The 21631-nt window shown below is 39.4% G+C and overlaps 1 protein-coding gene across 1 annotated transcript in view; it reads right to left on the bottom strand.

Annotated features, from left to right (window-relative positions):
* XPO4 (exportin 4) overlaps nucleotides 1–21631 on the bottom strand; it is a 94049-nt gene that overhangs the window by 30223 nt on the left and 42195 nt on the right. The window contains exons 6-7 of the mRNA XM_063429863.1: nucleotides 12735–12888; nucleotides 4553–4665 (exon numbers count right to left, since the gene is read on the bottom strand). Coding sequence (XP_063285933.1) covers nucleotides 4553–4665; nucleotides 12735–12888 — 267 coding nt within the window. The remainder of the gene's footprint in view (nucleotides 1–4552; nucleotides 4666–12734; nucleotides 12889–21631) is intronic.

Here is a 21631-nt window from a genome sequence, read left to right as displayed (position 1 = left end):
CTGTTTGAGATTCTTACTCAATTACCTCTTCATTCCCTTTACATTTTACCAATAGCTGCTTCACTCTGTTAACTATTTTAGCCATCACCTCCAAATTTCCCCTGCTACCTTTTGTCTCAAATCCCCACGGTATCCTTTAGATCAGGCTTCCCCCAAACTCCGGCCCTCCTGATGTTGCTGAACTACAACTCCCATGATTCTATGAATGAAATAGGCTAAGAATCATGGGAGTTGTAGTTCAGCAATATCTGGAGGGCCAGAGTTTGGAGAAGCCTGCTTTAGATTGTAAGCTCACGGGCTAACTAAGCACTTTGTAAAGTGAGATATAACAGGTGAAAGATTTCGTTATCTCCTATTCGATAACACAAGTGCTTTTCATGAATCTAATTTTTCAGGAAGGATCACTGCTCAAGCGCCAATGTAAAGATCCGTACAGTAGTTTACGAAATTACTTTGGCTGCTGTTCGTATACTATAATAGTGGGAGGGGTTTATAACAGACCAAATAAAACTGAATGGGAGGACCCAAAACCCTCCCCGAGTATTCTATCATTTAAGAAGTCTCTCAAACCTCATCTCCTCAGAATAGCCTATGCCATGGCCCTCCCGGGTAACTTATACCTCACGCTCTCTTAAAATGTCCTACTAAATAAACTATCACCTTCCAACTCTACAATTTTTTTCACCCTGTCACTTGGTTGCTATCCGCGTCGCTTCCTTTCCAATTGGGTTTATATACCACATTTCCTTTAGATTGTAAGCTTTTTGAACAGGGTTCATCAACCTATTATTCCTGTATTAATGTGTAATTGTCTTGCTTGTTAAATCCCCCCCTTCATAAGACTGTATAAATTGTAAAGCATTGCAGAATAAGCTGTCGCTGTATGGAACGCCAGTAATTGTAAGTTTTAATGAATGAATATCTGTTGTATTATTTTATTATTCATATAGTGCCAGCAAATTCCGTAGCATTTGTAATGTATTATACAATTAAAACCCAAACAATGGTTTTATACCTGAATGACAGGCTGTGCATGAGAGTAAACACCCGAGGGATCAGAGAATGTTGATCTGTCTTATGCTACAAAAATACAATAATATGCCAAATGCTAAAAGTGTACCAACGCTTACTACCATATAAAACAAACTTTATTTCATTAGCATCTTCATACAGGCAAACAGTACTGTGTGCAGCCACAAACTAAAATCAATTTAACCGGATAGGGATTTATATTGTGGCAGAAATACACATAGCTAGTGTTTAACCTGTCATTCTATGACAGCTGGAACAAAGTTTTCTATGGGAATACAGCCCTGTTTACAGAGTATTGGCAAGTCAGTTTTTAAAGGGGCACTCCAAGCTTTTTCTGTAGGCATACTACAATCTATTTTATGGTTACTCCTCTGCATTTTAATTCACAGGGAAAATTAGCGAGTACTCCTGATGGTAGTTCTGGTCATGTACTACAAAGCTTCTCAAAATAATGGTGTGTAAATATAGGGATTATTTATACAAATTGTCTAATAGCAGTACAATCATTCAGTTACCAGAAGCTGTATGTTTTAAGTTTTTACAGTCAAGGTACAAGCACACTCATTTGCACCCATAAGTTAAGACAAACACTCTGATGATGAGGGTTGAATATAGGTAGTACAGCAAGCTATGCTGAAGTTCTAACAAAGTTCCCTAATTTAATAGAAAAAACTATTCATTCTTCCAAATTAACAACAATTGAACAAACAAACAAAAAAAATTAAAGGGAAAAAATATACTACCTCTGGATCAGGTAGGGAGATGTTGCACACAATCTTTAACGGATGAGTTTAAAACAAGAATGTTCTTGCTCGTTATGTATTGTGCCCCTTATATCTTACTGGCACCAAATTGGTGGAGTCCAATTACTGGATGTAGACTCTTTTGAACGAGCCCCTCTTTAAAAGACTAAAAGCCCCAGATGAAGGTGTGTGTTGGTTGTTTATTTGTCTTAGGCATTATGGCTGAATTTATTTTGTGTTTATGGGATGTGTAGATTCTTTAGAATTATGCATGGATTATTTTTCTTATATGTTTATGGTCTGATTAGTTCAGCATTTAGGGACAGCAACCTAAGTGTGTTATGTAGGAGACCAACAGCTCTGAGATGTAGTACTATCCTTAATTATGTATGGTTATTTAGCTTTTCTTTTGGGCTAACTATCTTGGTGTAAGGGTCTGGGATATGGTATTTAAGATTATTTTCTAAACTATGAATCTTCTCAAATTAAGTGGTCTCTAGGGAGCTCTATATGTCACCCTGTAACACTGTTCCTGCATACTCCAGCTCCTTACAAGGTGAGATTCTAAACTGCAATTACATTTTTATTTCTACATTACATTTTATTTGCACTATAATTGGAATCAGTATCTATTTATCCAAAGATCTAAGACAAATCCCTATGAAGATATACATGATTAACAATCCTGTGTTAGACAGATATATCCCTCTGAATGTATAAAATACATACCTCGCTGGATCTATTTTGACTCCCCCCCTTTCTTTATGTGGATAATTTAGTAGATATGCCCTCCACACAAAAACTCCTGAAAAAGGATATCCCAAATAGAAGCAGAAATTAAGTGGGAGGACGCTCTTTTCTACTTTTAATTGTTGTTTTAATACGTAAGCAATTGGCTGCACTATTTAATCACAGGGTTTTCTGATAAGTTAGCTTATTAATATGAGGAAGCAAAAGTACTTTTTTTTATTTATTTTTATACAAATTGACATATTGAGCTAATATAGCCAGGGATTCTCCAGTTTCATCCACTATAAGGGGATCATATACATTTCTTTTTATAAATATATAGGGTTAGGACCTTCCTCTTTTGGAGAAGTCTCGGTCAAAGTGACCTTTTTTTGTTTTTCTCCTTTTTTAAAACGAGAATGGCCCAGTCATTGTATTGTGTAATATAAAGTGCTCCTATGCTTGGGCAGCCTCAAAACATTGCATATAGAGTATATACTGTAACAAAATAAGTCTACAGTTACACTGGTTTAATTCACAAGAATAGACCCGCCACCAGGTGTTAAAGATTCTGTGTACTTATTAATGATGTATTTAAGGTCTGAAAAATAAAATTGCATGTGGACAATCACACCTTTTATCCCCTGCCTCTAAGCACCTCCATCCGAACTCCCTGTTAATCATTGTCCTTTGCAGTCACAGAAAAAGCATTCAGAGAAGAGATTGTACATAAAGCAATGGCTTTGCATTGCCTGAACTGGATTGTGAGGTTTTATGTATTTTTCTGAAATTTTTATATAATTTTTTTGTATGATGGGGAAAAAAAATGTGAAACACACACACACACACACACACACAAAGTCCATGCCACTTACAGAAATTCCACCACTTATGTAATGACAGTCAACGGCTTTTTTTAGACCACATTTAATAAGGCAATTGAGAACAGTAGATTCCATTTATCTCTTGAAACAGCATTAGAAAGTGAAATCCAGTGATCCAGGTTATTGCATACACTGAGCTAGGGACTGCGTTCCTGGCCTTTTAACCACCCAATAAAATATTATGACAACCTATGATAGTTTCCCTCTTTGGGAACTCTTATCTTTTTACAAGGGACACACAGAACATGATTATTAACTAAACAGGAAATTACAAATTTAGAGGACTAAGTTGTTTTCAAATCACTACAATTTGGTGTTTAGCAAATAAACCCCACATGCTTAAAACCCAGGAGATTTAACCCCTTAAGGACCAAACTTCTGGAATAAAAGGGAATCATGACGTGTCACACACGTCATGTGTCCTTAAGGGGTTAAAGCCTTTCCAGTAGTAGACAGCTGTGTAAACCTTTACAATTTATATCAAAATACAAGTAAATCAAGAATAGAATTGTATAACCCCCACATTTTAAAATCTATTAAAATGCATTTAATTGGTTTACATGAAATGCATTTGTATAAAGATTGCACCTAAATATAGATGTTTACTTTGACTGTTGCGCACATGCATTGTAATACAAATAATAATAAGGTAATTATTTTACATCCTTATACATATCTGATTCTGTATTTTTAGGTTTTCATGTAGTAAGGACAATATGATACTATAAAGTACTATACGGAGCTACCGGTAAATGATTTTAACATCTATTAAAAGAAAATTCAATCACAAGCACTTTTTTTTTTTTACAGGACGACATATAAAATAAAAACAAATAAATATCAAAAACCAAAAACAACCAAACAAAACACCAGACGAACACTAAAGTTATTACACAGATCAGAAGAAAAAAAAAAAGAGGGAAACGATGTAACAGAAAATGGAAAAATAATAATTTGAAATAAAACAAGCAAAATTATTTTCATGCGCAAAACAGAAACTGCAATAAACAGAACTAAGGCACATGTGTCTTCTTGCAAGGTTTCCATGTAAGAGTAGATGCTTAGGTTTTAAATCTGTTAGACTTGCCTTGTAATTCACAGCTTCTCTTTTACTGCATCAAAAGCACTGCACAGAAACACAAAGCAATAGAAAAGCAGACTTACTGTAAAGAAAAGCTCCATGACTCTGCTGTCGAGGAGGGTATCACGCCAGGACTCTGTCGGTTTCAGCATCACATTTTGGGAGGACTCAAACATAGCTATATAATGTCTGCCCAGTTATCTGGTGTCAAGGTCAACAACAACATTCCTACTAGTCTTTAAAGAAAGGAGTTAAAAAAAAAAAGAATCCAGGCCTTGCTAACAGCACCATCCACTACAAAAGAATGCAATGGAAACAAACTTTAAGCCTCTTCACATACACGGCATTATTCATGCATGAGGCCAGAGAATAAAAGGTATTAAGGACTGAAAATAAGAATGCTCAAAGAATGTTAGATAACAGTTTGATCATTATTATGTCGTGCCATAGTGATACCATCACTTTGATAAGCAGGGCACTAATGTGACAGGAATAAGAGGAGAAACAGCAACAGCCCATGACAGGTGCTACAATTTATGCAAAACAGAACTTTTCATTTTATTTGTTTGGAGACAAAATCCACGCAGATCGAACATGTACAGAGGCTGTATGTTACGCCAGAGAAAGCATACGTTAACATGTTTTAATGATTCAGATTCCCCGTGATTGAGCAGAGAGAAGATAAGGAAGGAAGGAAGCAATTCTTGTGTATTTATAGACATGCTGCTAACTAGGGGATGACAGGCAAAGAGCACAAATGGATCCAAGACCAGAAAGACCTCATATAATACATCTTTTAACCTTATCTTAAGTAACCACTAATTACAACCTCTGTGATAGCTTTAAGGCCTCTGTTGTTGATTAAATGTTTTAATAGACCTCAGACATCCTGCCTATTATTAGTGACATGAAGCAGAAAGATCTTCAACCAGGCACCACAGACATTCATACTAGCTGCATGTACATAGACTTTGGAACAGCGAGTGTCCAACAATCTGACGTACTCAATAAAATATACCTTGATTTTCGGGCCCACTGCAAGGCAATTTAAATGGCTATACAGTATAAACTACATAATACTGCATATACTCTATTAACCTTGTCTGTGAAGCTATTATACAAGAATAAAAAAAAAATAATCAAAAAAATCAGAAGGAAAAGTGTAAATATATAATAAACATAGCATACAGAACTTTTTTTTTTTTTTTTAAACAAAAGTTACCTGCTTGAGAAAAAAACTTCTAATGGGCCAAGTTACAGGACAGAGTAGAAAAGGTCCAACGTTTCAAGAGGAACATTTAATATAAGGGGTGGAGATGGTCTATGGGAGGTGTTTGGTGACTTCATCATATACTGATGGTCATTAATCAATTGAGACAAGTCATTTGGAATACCAAATTATTTTATTTACACTAAGGCCGAAACACATTTGTAATATAATTTACAATGATTTAAAGACATGTGAAATTGCCGAATACCTCTGCCATACTCAAAAATACACTCCAGATGTTATGATCATCTACACCAAGATTGGATTGTAAAAGGAAAGTGGGTATTTAATAGAACTGCTACGTAATTTAATCATGCGTCTACTTGATGTCGAGGATGGTAGTTTAGGCAATGAGGTTATTGAAAAATAAGTAACTGCATACAATAAGTATTAACTAAGCTTAAGAGAAACCAACTACTTTTCCATCTCCTAAACTGCAGTTTAAACTCAATAAAAGCACACAAATTGAAGCTCTTTGCACACCTATGATAACAAGTTAGCAACAGCAAAGCTCAGCTGCATTGGTTTTGCATATTAGTAGGGTCCATTTGTGGTGCATCTACACCTGGACTAGCAGGTCAAATCTCAAGACAAGTAGATACAGAACTTTGGGAAATTGGTCATTGTCACAAACAACAAAACAGACATATCAAACGCCATAATGGCTGCCAAGGTTCAAATACATAAATATCAGTTTAAAAAAAAAAAAAAAAAAAAAAAAGGGCATTGAATCACCTTCAAGCAGAACCATGTACTTCACACCTCTTTACTCCTAAACCATACCGCTTTAATTTGCCTTAACGTCACACATGTGTCTTGAATCCATCACACCTACCACACTCCATCTTCCAAGCCACGTTGTAGATCCATTAACATGTTTTTCTTTTAAAACTGTTCACTCTGAAGACTTCTAAATCATTTTGCAAACCCTTTGAACTCTTTCCCTATCTGCAAGTTCTTTTTAAAAGGTCCCTCCTCTTTACCAATGGCAAGAACCCTCCCTCCTCATCTGCAATCACTTCCTTTTCCATTCTTCAGTATCTAGAAGAACTGCATCTTTTCTGGGAAGTCAATTCATCCTTCGGGCATGTCACACCAATGTTACTGTTTGAGGTGTATGTTTTCAACAAACTCAGAATGTAGAGAAAGGAGTGTTTCCATTCTGTTCAAAAAAGCACTAATGGTTGTACTACACTGCAAGTTTGATTCCAGTGGGGAGTAATTTATCTTCACCTATTTTAACCCCTTGAGGACCAAACTTCTGGAATAAAAGGGAATCATGACATGTCACACATGTCATGTGTCCTTAAGGGGTTAAACAGGAGGCGTCCATCTTTACCAAGAATACAAAGCTTACTAAGTTATGTTATCGTTATAATGCACCTCGAATGGCTAGGTTCCCAATATATCTGTATGATGCATAAACACCACTGTGACTTCCTTTCACTTTATCTCTTTTCAAAGCAGAATGGTTCATTGTTTGCAAAACTGTATAATAAGTTAGTCTTCTGGTCCACACGGTCTTGGTACTAGTAATGTCTAAAGTCAAAGGCAGGATCAAAAAACAAACAAATAAAACCAAAAGTCCACACACATCCCTGTGGAACCAGGTCCATTTCAACCACCAACATGTCTCCGCAGACCCTAACAGTCCAGTTTGCCTTTATATGTTGCATCACCACTGTATTTTCAAATACTTGAAATAATACAGAACCTATGGTAGGGCAAAAAAGAGAAAAAGAAAGAAGAAGAGGCCTTAATAGATTATCTTTAAAATGTTAATTACCAATTGGTTAAAGTACTTTTTCATCTCATGACAGCTCATCCTTCTAAACCGAACTATCGTTTATAAATGTGGAAACAGCCAAGTAGTACATTTTTTTTGTGCATAATCTCTGCGACCAAATCCATCAGAAAATGTACTGGCTCAGCTGTCTACTATGAAGTTTATTTCCAGACTTATGCATTGGGTGCATGCATACAGCGGGCATACAGATTTATGTATGAATACACGTATCTGGGTATTTCCTAGCACAATGTACAGATGGCAGGTTATCCTTCGTGTGCTACCATAATATATTCATTTTGCATTTGAAGCAGGATAACAATGCATTACTAAGAGATACACTAAAGCCAGCTATTTAATAAAAAATAAATAAAATAAAAAAAACTTTTGAAATTGGTGAAGGACCTGAATTAAATGGATTCTGAAAAACCAAAAGCAAGATTGCCTGAGATGAAAGCTATTCAAAGTGTTACAAACAGCAGACGTCATTGAGTGCACGGAGGAGAAGTGCACATTGTTTCAGTACTATTCCTAGCAGGTGTCAAGGCCGTGCTATAGATATACAGTATGTGTATAACCTTTTTGTTAGATACATGGTGGGGATTGGTATACCACGCATCCAGCCAGTCAGAGTTATGAAGCTACTGAAAAGGAGTGATCAGTGACCAGAAGACTAAAAAGTAACTGGAACTGTCATCAACATAACAGAAAATCGCAAAAGTAACCAGGGGAGCCCATCCATGGCATTCTAATTTGCACAAACAGCTCATATAATCTTCAGTTGTCCCCACTGACCTCTAGTAAAGCACTTGATCAGAGAGGCTGCGTGTTAATGACGGCCAACGTGGTCTGTAACAATGCACCGCTAATGGAGAGGAACCAGAGTTAGCTTTAAAAGGAGTGTTCTGCTGCCTGTTACATTCCATGGGCATTGTGCTTTGCTTCTCTACAATGATGTCTGCCAAAGGCCTCTAAAGGATGTTGAAACACAATAATATCATAAGGGCTTTTCAAAGACAAAGGTAATCTAATACAGTGGGCTTATTTATACTGGAGGTATGGAAGTCACATCTCTTATAAACATGTGACATCCAAGCAGGACATGCATCTATTATTTTTGGCATTTATACAGTGCCAACTTTTTCCACAGCGCTTTACAATATTATAAAAGGGGGGAATTTACCAATAAATAAAACAATTAATAAATGTTACAGGAACAATAGGGATGACTAGGATCTTGCACAAATGAGCTTACAGACTAGGGGAGGTGGGGTAAAAAAAACATAAAAGGAAGGGCATGGCAGCCAATGACAAGGTGGGAAAGTAGCAGAACCGAAAGGTGAGAGTGAAGTGTGGCCCTTTAAGCAAGAGCAAAATACAGGTTTGTGAAATAGAAGTTACTGTGGGAGGCCATAAGCTTTCCTTTAAGATATGGCTTTTGAGGGACTTCCTAAAATTATTGAAGACGAAGGGAAAGTCTGATGAGGGAAGGCAGACTGTTTTAAAGGAAAGAGGCTGCCCAGAAAAAGTCCTGCAACGTAAGTTAGCAGTAAGGGTGTGAGAGCAGCTGACAGGAGAGGGCCACCGACAGTAGAGAGATCAAAAAGTGGCTTACCTATGAATAGGTAATGAAATGTAGCGGGTGCGGGTGAGGAGGTGTTTAGAGAGAATACGTTTCAGAAAGTGGGAGGACATCCATAGATGGAAGAAGTGCAAACAGTGATTAGTTCTAAGACACAGACAGAGAAATCATGTGAGGAGCGATACATGGGTTTTCATCTGTGTACAGGTGGTAGAGGAACCCAAAAGAATTAATATGTTTGCCAAGAGAGGCAGTATGAAGAGAAAACAAATAGGGATCAAGAATAGAACCTTGGGGGAGTCCAGCCAAGACAGACTGAGGGGAGGAGACAATGAATCAATGTTGGGAAAGATAGAAGAACCACGAGAGGACAGTGTCAGAGATACCAAGGTACGAGTTTGAAGGAGGACGACATGAACAACATTGTCAAATGAAGCAGAGAGGTCAAGAAGAGTTAGTATGGAGTAGTGGCCACTGGATTTAGCCATGTTTAGATCATTTGTTATATTAATCAGAGAGGTCTCAGTAGAGTGGAGGGGACGGAAGTTAGATTCAAAAAAGAAAGAATTGGAATTGAGAAAGCAAGCCAGATGAGTAAAGAGACAGGATCAAGCAGACATGTGGTGGTGTGAGAGGTAAAGAGAAGTGAAGCCACCTCCTGTTCGGTAGCCAAGGAGAAGGCCTGACGAATAGGAAAGGCATGGTCTAAGTGTAGTTGAGAGAGAGAGAGAAGGGCGAAGGTGGAAGAATTATTTAATTAACCGTTTAGTCTTGTCAGTGAAGTAGCATGCAAAGCCATCTACTGAAAATGTAGTTTGAGAAGTGGCCACAGCAGGGAGAAGAAGAGAGCTGAAGGTATCAAAGAGACACCATTGTCGGAGAGAGGAAAAGTATGATTGTTTAGCAAGGGTGAGGGATGCGCTATACGAACACAAGATGGAATTATAATGGAGAAAGTCTGCAAGGTTCATGACTTCCTCCAGTAGCATTCAGTTGAATGTGAGCATCTCTTGAAGTTGCAGGTGAGAGTAGAGTTATGCAAGAAGATAGCCAGAAAGGCACAGGAAAATGTTGGAATGGAAGAGAATTGACATCAGCTGATAATTACTAGAGGTCAAGAGAATTCAGGTTCCTCCTGTGTTGAGAAGGTTCTCAAGAACAACCTGTTAAGAAGTGGTGATCAGATAGTGGAAATGAAGAGTTACAGAGTTAAGAGAGTGTACGTATCTGAAAAAAATAAGATCGAGGGAATTGTCAGCTACAGCGTGAGAGAAATAGCCCACTGGAATAACCCAAGGGAGGAAGCAATTAAAAGGCATTTTGAGGTCAATGGTGGGTTAATTGGAATGTTGAAGTCACCAAGAATAAGAAAAGAATTACTACTTGAAAGAAAGTAAGGAAGCCGGTCACCAAAATGATCAAGGAAGAAAAGAAGACAATCCTTAAGATGGTAAATAATAGCAATGTTTGCAGAGATGGGTTTGAACAGTCAAATTGTGTGACTTTCACATGAGAGGAAGGGTCTCCTTTCACATGAGAGGTACTAGAGGTTTGAAGTAGCAGTGAAGTGAAAGCGGAAACCCTAGCCCGCCACCCTTCCTGTCAGATTGTCTTGGGTTGTGAATAAAATGAAGACCACCAAAGGATAATGAGGCAGGGGGGTAGCAGTGTCAGAGGGAGAGAGCCATGTTTCAGTTCAAGCTAGTAAGTTTAGGCAATGTGTGATGAATAAGTCATGGACAGCAGTTGATTTTGTGATGTTGTACATAACGTGTGCATTCCAGGTCAGTGCGAAGGAAAGACTTGAAAGGAGAGTTACATGGGATGGATAAAAGATTGGTGGGGATTCTGGTATAAAATGTTCCAATGCCTTTCATCTGAAATAAAACATCTGTGCACTGCAAGACACACACACACACTATATTAATTATATATATATATATATATATATATATATATATATATATATATATATATATATATATATATATATATATATATATATATATATATATATATATATATATATATATATATATATATATATATATATATATATATATATATATACACACACACACACACACACACACACACACACACACCCCGTTTGCCTACATTGAAATTCATTGGGATAGATCATGTCCCACCTTTAGACCGTGGAGGTGACAGATCTAAAGGCCTTTTACAGAGGGAAGCGTACTGGATCCATTTTTTGGACACAGTGGCCCCCAAAGGATTAAATGAGAATATAGTATACTCGATGTTTTTGTAATTATATGTTATCATTCAATTTACTTTTTGTGAGTTAGACGTGGGTACTGTTCTTTGTATATACTCTTTTGTGAATTCATAATCCTTAGAAGCGCTGGCTATATGCTATTCTTCTTGGTATTCTTTTCTGAGGCTCTTTTTCTCTATGGCCTATATATTTAATGATTTATGATCTTACCATTAATAATCAGACCTATCATTTGTGGTCAGGTTCTTGCTATATATTATTCCCCTATAGGTCCTTTTGCTAATAGTCAGGTTTAACTATGACATACGTTCTACTATTTGTAAGCACTGGCGCACTACGTTATATATACACACGTAATATATTTTTTCCATAGATACCAGTTTCAATACCTGGCGATATCATTCTATAGTTCTATTTAATTTTTTTAGTTTTTATCATTGTGCCAATGCGTGACTGCTCTCCCTCTCAAGTATTGACATGTTAGATTTGTATTGGTGCCGTGACTGGTGCTATTATACCATTGTCACTTTAAGAACCATTTAATCTTATAGACAAGTATACTTTGTAATATGTATAGATATGTGGACTTTTTCCCCACATTTTGTGCTTTCTGAGTTATGTATAATGGTTATGTGCTATGAGATGATGTAAATACCCATTTTGTTTATACTCATTTATGCTATTATATTATTTATTAATTATGTCACACTCCTGATCGAGTAATTTACACTGTTTGCACTCTCAATATTCATTTATCACTTATTTTTATTTCACTTTAGCACTTTTACTTGTTAGGGGTGGTCCTATAATTATAGATTATTTATTTATATCTGGTGCCTTTAGATCGGTTCTAGTTCTACAACTCCTTCTATGCTGTGTCACTTCACTCGGCATTTCACTATCATGTCTACCACATAGTGTTTTGGTCACTATGGTAACCACGTATCTTCCGCAGTGCGTCTAAACGTCTGACGTCACTTGCGGCTTCCATTCACTTCCGGGTGGTAACGGACAGAGACACTTCACCGATTGGTAAGTTAATTATTTTACACTCTGTACATAAGTTTGATTGTTTTGCACATATAGTGATCTTGAAAAAGACCGGGCAGGGTCGAAACGTCGATTAACTCCTATATGGATTGAATTATTTCATTAAACACCATTGTTCACGATTTTGGAGACCTGTGAGTGCATCCTGTTTTTTCTTAAAAATAAAATAAAATAATAATTATATATATTTATTTATATATTAAAAATTACATTTAATGAAAGGATAATGGAGCCCTTGACCCCCCCAATATCCGTATTGTGATGGTTTTTGTGAGCACATTTACAAACTTAGATCAGAAAAAAATACAAGGTCGTGTATACTGAAAAAAGGATATAATTTGGAGGCAGGAAATTCCAACTTAAAACTTGATTGGATAGTGCAAGATAGCGCTGAAACACTGAAGACATTTGTGCGTTAAGATTTTCCCGTCGGCTGAATTCCTGCAGCACTTCTATCGTTAACATGAAGATTCGCCGGAGATCGTCTTCCTACAAGAAACAAAAATTGTTAAAATAAAAATAAATAAAAACACACCCAAAATACATCTTTACTAACAATGCGTGCAACAGAAAACCAATACTTAAAGGGTTACTCCAACCACCATGAGCACTTCAGTGATTTGAAGTGGTCTTGGCTGTAGGAGTCTGGATGTGCAGAGTTTCTGCTTGAAATGCTGCATAAACAGAGATAAATGCACTTGTGAGCTGGGGGGCTACCTACATCTCTGGTATGTGTGACTTTGGAAGATTGGATCCGGACAATCAAATGCCTATTCTGTGCAACTGTGATGTCTGTCAGTGCATATTGCACACTGGCGACAGATGCAACATTCTTCATCCTTGCAGGCAGCGCTTCCACGGGCCGCTTCATCGAGTGAATCGCTTTTTTTATTACTCTTAAACCCCTCCCTCCCCAGCACAGATCGCGCACATACACTCTGAGCTCACAAAAAGATCAATTTAAAGGCTTCTTTATGAGAAGCCTTTGATAGGACCGTGCAAGTGTAGGGAAGACCGCAGAAGAGGCGTGGAGATCAGTGCCAGGAACTTCGCCCGGCACTGGACACCAGGTAAGTTTGAACATTTTTTGTTTGTTTGTTTTAACAGGTTTTAAGAGGGGACCTATTGGTAATGCTGATTAGGGCATTGTGAAGCAGAAACTGTTCAGTGTCAATAAAGGGTTAGAGTAACTAACACAGCAAGGGACAGGTGCAAGGAATTCTATAAGACAGACTTAATTCTAGATAGAAACAAAAGATCTGCAAGACAAACCTGGCACTTACATGTGAGAGTACATGGTTATTAAAAACAAAACAAAAAAAAAAACAGAAGAAAAATCAAAATGAAAGATATGGTCTCAGCCTCAAAGAATACTCAACCAACATTTTTATAACAGACTACAATACATTATAACATTTGTTTTACTTCTTTATTACATTACATATGATGCACTAGTTGAATATGTAAATGTAAAATAAGATATATTAAGATTTACATATATAGGGGGCGTGTCCTGACCGGAGAGCTGAGCAGTCGCATGCACTAGCAGCTCCGTTCCCGATCAACCTCGGAAGAGCCATTAAGCTGGAAAAAGCTTAAAATAAATAGCTAAAAAGCAGAGATGTCGCAACAAAAAGGGAAGAGGAACACTGACAGGTCGGAGAAAGCAAGTTTCTTCGCATCCAGAGCCAGCCAGCAGAAAAACGTACAGACGCAAGAGCAGGCCCAAGATGGCGACGATGACAACGTGGAACATGAGGGACAGACGGCAAATCAAACACCCGTCTTAACACAGGACTTAATGAAAGCACTACTGGAGGAGATGTCCAATAAAATACTCACCAAACTGGATTCAGCCATGAAAGATATACATAAAGATCTACGAGAGCTGGGCACAAGAACAGCACACCTCGAAGACAAAATGGCGGATTATGAAACGGCCCATAACACCATGGCGGACACTATGGACGGCCTACTCGCCAGAATAGAAGAGCAGGATATCAAAATTGCGGACATGGAGGACAGGGCCCGCAGAAATAACCTGAGAATAAGGGGTGTTGCAGAAACGGTAAACACACCGGACCTTATGGCCTACATTACAGGGCTCCTAAAACACCTCCTACCTGACTGGCCCCAGGAGATGCTCCTGATTGATAGAATCCACAGAACGGCGAAACCTGGCTTTCTACCGCCGGACACTCCACGAGATGTGCTGCTCCGCATGCATTATTTTCACGCTAAGGATGCAGCACTCAACGCTAATAGAACGAAAAAATCGACGCCGGAGGAGTACAAGAACATAACCATATACGCGGACATTTCCACCCATACACTGAAACGACGGAGGGAGTTCAGAGACATCACTCAAGCACTGAGAAACAGCCATCTCCCATATCGATGGGGATACCCAACAAAGCTCCTAATCACCAAGAAAGGGAAGACGACGGTAGTGAAATCACCGGAGGAGGGGTACACCCTTCTCAAATCCTGGGACATCACACTACCGGACCCCACAACCGAAAGAAGGCACATCACTAGACTTTCCCCGGACTGGCAGAAATCGAAAAAGCGCCAAAATTGACCACAAGCTGAACACACACCACATGGAGACAACCCTTGACTGATCAGGCTAAAACCTGGAGAAGGCCAAGAGTGGGTAAAGTAATAAAATGGCACAGTGACTAACGAAGGACTGACACACTGGCACCCTTTATTCAAAAGACTACTGCAGATAGAGATATTATGGGAAAGACTGTTATACACTGTTTATTACTAATGTTTACTAATATGTACAATGGGGTGATATTAATGTGGGAAGAGGTCATTACAGCAGGAAAGACTGCTAGCCAGGCGGGAAAGAACCCGCGGTACAATAGATAAACCCAGGCCCTCCTAGGGGACCGCACATAAAATGACGATCTCCATGACAGGCTCAATGTATGTATGTACAAATGCCGACACCAATCACTACTTACCAAGGTCTATAACAAATGACTGAGGTTAGAGGACGGAGAAGATGTCGGACAGAAGCTTAGCTTCAACCCCAAGGCACGAAGATGCAGTGCCTAGCCACACTAATGGCAATGTTTAACGTTGTATATAACTACGTTAGAGTTGTTAAGTTTTATTTTTTATTTCCCTATTTGATTTATTCATATACCGCTACACAAGGTCATTGTAACAATAATCACAAGGCAGTAGAGACTACACGGGGACACCCAATGCAGGTACCTCTGACACTAGCAGATTTGAAACTTAGTAGAATTACGGGACTGGCACGACCGGACCATAGAAGAACACACTCCCAAGCCCAACAGACACCTTCACTCGGCTCTAAAAGCTGGGAAGGAGTGCAGGGTGTCGCAAACATAGACTTGACAGAACACCACACAGTAAAACACCACAGGAAACCACCGTGAAGATCTGTACTTATAATGTGCGGGGGCTAAACAACCCCACGAAAAGACACCTACTTAATAGAGAGATTAAATCACTAGATGTCGATATACTGTGCCTACAAGAGACACATTTTAGGCATAACGATCACCCACAGATCCTAACAGTACATTTCCCACACCAATACCACTCAATGTCACCACACAAATCAAAAGGTACTTCCATACTTATAAGCAAACACATTAACTTCATACCACACACCCAGGAAGTGGACAAAGGAGGCAGGTATGTCATAGTCACAGGAACAATAAACGATATGCCATATACTTTAGTGAGTGTATATGCGCCTAACACTAACCAGGGAAACTTTCTGCGCAGCGTACTAAACAAACTAAACAAGCTCAAAAAGGGCATTGTGGTGATTTGCGGGGATTTCAACCACATACTAGACCCTAAATTAGACACCACGTTACCACAACATCGCCACCGGCATCGCCCGTTAGCAAGACAATGTAAAAATCTGCAAAAAATCCTACACGAACACCATCTCTACGACTCGTGGAGAATCACACACCCGGAGACCAAGCAATTTACACATTTTTCTGCCGTCCACAATTCCTATTCTAGAATAGATGGGTTCCTAATATCAGGCTCGCATTTAGACCAAATACAAGCTTGTGATATACAACAGATCACTTGGTCAGATCATGCACCAGTAACTTTAGATATGAAAAATACATATGATTTTAAACACCGTAGCCCATGGAAGCTAAACAACTCATTACTAAAAGACAGGAACTTTACCAAAGATCTCCAAAATGATATAAACGCTTACTTTGCGACTAACGACAATGGAGAGGTGACACCAGCGACCTTATGGCAGGCACACAAGTCAGTGATTAGGGGCCTACTGATCAGAAGAGCTGCGCACATTAAAAAAATCACCCAAACAAAACTTAGTGCATGGCAAAAGGAATTATATGATCTCAACTCCCAAAACCAATTACGCCCACTAGCAGACCTTAAACAAAAAATAATGACAGTATCCAAACTAATACACCAACAGGCTCTAGAACAAACTCAGTCACACTTGGTGAAACTAAAAATAAATCACTATATGCAGGGAAATAAAGCAAGCAAACTACTAGCGTCCCACCTCAAAAAGAAACAAGCAAACCAGAAAATAGCATACCTCCTAGACGCCAAAGGTAGAAAAGTTACCAAACCCAAAGACATAAGCGATGTATTCGCCAAATACTACCATAACCTATACAACTTGAAAGAAGATGATAACACTGTCCAACCCACAGAAACGGGCATCCAAGATTACCTGACACAGATAACTCTACCAGAACTCACAGTACAGCAAAAAGCAGACTTAACTAAACCGATAGACGCCCAAGAAATCAGATCGGTTATTCAAACATTACCCATAGGCAAATCACCTGGACCAGATGGTCTGACGAACCTGTACTACAGAACGTTTAGCGAAACACTGGCACCCCACTTGGCTTCGACTTTTAACTATGCAACAGCCACAAAATCACTCCCACGAGCCATGTCGCTGGCCCATATAGTCACACTGCCGAAACCCAATAAACCCGCTACAGTCCCACAAAACTTTAGACCCATCTCATTGCTAAACACTGATGCGAAAATTTTCGCGAAACTTTATGCAACAAGACTAGGAAAGATCATACCACATCTCATACACCGGGATCAAGTGGGATTTGTTAAGGGAAGACAGGGATCTGATAGCACGAGGAAAATACTAAACCTACTGCACAAACTTCAGACACAGGGACAAGGAGGCCTCTTTGTATCCTTAGATGCGGAGAAAGCCTTCGATAGGCTGCATTGGGGATTCCTCAAGGCAACCTTAACTAAATTTGGGATACCACAAGAATTCACAGCAGTGGTGGAATCACTGTACAGCGCACCTACAGCACAGGTCCTGAACTCAGGCTTCACGTCAGAGCCCTTTCACCTAACAAATGGCACACGACAAGGATGCCCCCTGTCACCACTGCTTTACATCCTGGCCCTTGAACCATTAGCCAGCAAAATCAGAGAGAATATGAATATACATGGCATACAGATAAAAAACACCGAATACAAGGCAGGTCTGTTTGCGGATGACGTCATTCTGACGCTCATAAACCACTCATCTCACTTCCCAATCTTCTCAAAGAAATCAAACAATATGGGGACCACTCTTACTACAAGCTTAACCTCACTAAAACACAAGCTATGGGGATAGGGTTATCCACTAAAACACTGACCCAACTTAAGGAAGGATTTCAGTTTGACTGGAGGGAGGATTATCTCACATTTCTAGGTCTAAAAATCCCCAAACACCCTGCAAAATTGTTAGAGCTAAACTATGGTAGACTACTGCGGGAGATGGGGGACACAATGCACAGCTGGGAAGGCAAATATCTGTCGTGGATAGGTAGAATGGGGGCCATAAAAATGATGCTATTACCCAAGTTCCAATACTTATTGCGCACTCTACAAATTTTCCTCCCAAACTCGTACCTCAATAAATTACAACAAATAATCACGAGATTTGTATGGGCAAACAAAAAACCCCGAATAGCCACAAAAATCTTATGCAAACCGCTGAAACATGGAGGCCTCGGCCTCCCAAATGTGCACTTGTACTATAAGGCCGCCTTAATGTCAACAGCCTTGCAAACACACGAAATGAGGGAAAAAGGGGAAAGACCACAATGGGAAGAGATAGAATCTGCCGAGGGAGGTCATAAAGGCTTAAAATACTTGTTTTGGGTACCACACAAATTAAGACCAAAATCACTACATGTTCTGCCGACAACAGCGCTACTGCTGAAGGTATGGGACTCATCAATAAGAAAATTGGGACACGATAAACAATGGGCATTACAGACACCAATGCAGAGTCTGGCCATAGCCAACCCCACTATAAGCATTCGCCCATGGGTACAAGCCGGATGCACGAGAGTAGGCCAACTAGTAAGTAGGGGCACAGTCAAACAATTTCCTGACTTGCAGCAGGAATACACCCTGCCAAGTAGCACCATTTTCTCGTACCTCCAGATAAAATCCCTACTAGGGGACAACACTAGCAAAACCACCCCCCATTCCCTAAAGATACTATATACAATAAGTGAAACAGGCAACATGCCGAAAAAAATGTTTTCTACGCTTTATGCAACATTAAGTGACAGCACACCAAACGACGCACTCGATAAACTCAGAGAGGACTGGCACAGAGACATACACAAACGATTTACAGATGACCAATGGCAAAAAGCTTTTACAGCACACAAAGGAAGGTCAAGATGCTCCTCACACGTGGAGCTGATGAGGAAAATCCAGTATCGGTGGTACCTGGTACCAACCAAACTAGCTAAAATCTACCCAAACACAACAAACCTATGCTGGAGATGCAGGGAAGAGACGGGAAGCATGTACCACATTTGGTGGACGTGCCCAAAGATAAAAGGATACTGGGAGAATGTGGGGGGGATTATTAATGACGTCTTACACACGAACATAGCACTAAAACCCGAGCATGGACTGCTCTTCATGATCCCGGACGAGCTCCACAAAGCACACAAGACACTTCTATTTCACATACTAATAGCGGCAAACACGTTGATAGCACGAGCATGGAAGCAGACCGCCTGTCCTAAACCAACAGAGCTCCTATCTCAGATTGATCTAAATCTAACATACGAAACTAAACTCACGACCACCTACTCTACCCCGACTCACCTTCTGGAGGCCAAACAAGAGTGGGATTCGTTTATACAAGGTGGGAACAAAGAGACCCAATCTCTTAACACACGAACACTAACGGTGTAAGTTAGATGCTATAAGATGAGAGGAATGAATGACAACACAAGGGTATCATGTCCCCCCAAACGAGCCTTAAATAACAATAAGGGCAAGGGCTACTTTCTATATTAAAGACTAACAAGTACACAGGCTGTCAGCACACAGGTGCTCATACCTATCCTATAGTAATATGTTTTCTTTTTGGTAATGTGTTGTTTTTTTCCCATTCTAAAACTAAGGAAGAGAAGGCCACACGGCCAACAAAGCCAGCTTTGTGCAAAACGGTTTAAATGTACATTGTTAGAAGGATGTGGATTAACAAGTCACCTACGATGAAAGAGACTCTACTGTAAACGGTTTATGGTTTTCTGTTTTCTTTTTTTCTTCAACTTATTTTCTTGTTAACATGATGTGCAATATATGAATAATCTGAGGTTCTGCTGAACCTAACAAGACTTTCCCCATCACCCCCTTTTTTCCTTTCTGTACCCCTGTTTATGTTCTATATTAACTGTGAAATTTCAATAAAGAATAAATTGGAAAAAAAAAAGATTTACATATATAAAAATAAATAAATGGTGGTGCACAAAAAACACAAAGGTTGGGGGAATTTAGGATTTTTTTTTCAAATCAGCACATTTTGCTATTTTTGGTGTTTTTAATTCACTACAATTCGGTGTGTAGTGAATAAACATTTATGAGAACTGACAAAAGAAGTTGGAATTTTTGGCCAAAATAACAGATCTAGGAAAAAATAAATAAATACAACGCTTCCCATTTTGGATCCTTTGATCTAAAATGTGCAATTCTCTTGCAATTTTTCACAAATCCAAATTTAGTTTAAAACAGATAAAGTAAACTGAATATTGAAGAAAATAAAATATTAATCTAAGCAGAGTTGGATGTCAATATATTAAAAACACTAATGACTAAGAAGCACGAGACTAAACTGTAGGGGTCAACCCCAAAAACACTCATGTCGCGATTAGTAATGATGTAATTTTTGCTTCATGTCTATTTAATAACACATTGTTAACCTACTTAACAGGATTAGAAGGTCTTGCGGTCTCAAAGAACCTCGATCTACAGTAATTACAGTAATGAAGCTGCACATAGAAAGGTCCTTCGACAACCGAACAATACATTCAGAACAAACAGACCATCTGTAACAAAACCTCCTAAATAGATAGCAGTGGCGTGTGGCCAAAGATATTTTAGGGCAGACATTGTTAGACAGAATGTGTTGGGCTCTCTGAGTAGCAAAGCAGTGCCACACCAGTGGAAATAGCATTCTGACAACACAAAGATCAGATGACAAGTAAAAGACACAAGGAAGGACTGTGCAGACAGACAGGTTTTTGAAACGGCATGCCTCAATAAAGCCAACATATAACCCAATTACATGTATCAATCATTGTTTTGCCAACTTTTTCCAAAGAAAGACTTACAAGGTTTACATATTTAAGTATAGAGCCATCAGTCAAGTCTTAAATCACAAGTGTGTACGAAAACACCATTTTGCGTACCCAAAGAGTGGAGGGCCAGTCTGTGAATGCATGGACTTTTCTGCGTGGAGAGTCTGTGTGTTTGAGAGGAGGCTTAGCGCATTTGTGAATGAAGGGGCACAGTTGAGGGGAAAGTCAATGCTGCGATTTATTGAGCAGATGTTCCCCTATGCCATAGTCTTCTCCCCTCCCCCCCTCCCCCTGTCCCATAGTCTTCTCCCCTCCCCCCCTCCCCCTGTCCCATAGTCTTCTCCCCTCCCCCCCTCCCCCTGTCCCATAGTCTTCTCCCCTCCCCCCCTCCCCCTGTCCCATAGTCTTCTCCCCTCCCCCCCTCCCCCTGTCCCATAGTCTTCTCCCCTCCCCCCCTCCCCCTGTCCCATAGTCTTCTCCCCTTCCCCTGCCCCTGTCCCATAGTCTTCTCCCCTCACCCCCTCCCCCTGTCCCATAGTCTTCTCCCCTTCCCCTGCCCCATAGTCTTCTCCCCTCCCCCCCTTCCCCTGCCCCATAGT

This window comes from Pelobates fuscus, chromosome 1 (genome assembly GCF_036172605.1).
Source record: "Pelobates fuscus isolate aPelFus1 chromosome 1, aPelFus1.pri, whole genome shotgun sequence".
Classification (NCBI taxonomy): Eukaryota; Metazoa; Chordata; class Amphibia; order Anura; family Pelobatidae; genus Pelobates; species Pelobates fuscus.
Note: the sequence above shows the minus strand (reverse complement) of the source record. Positions and strands in the feature narration are given on the sequence as shown.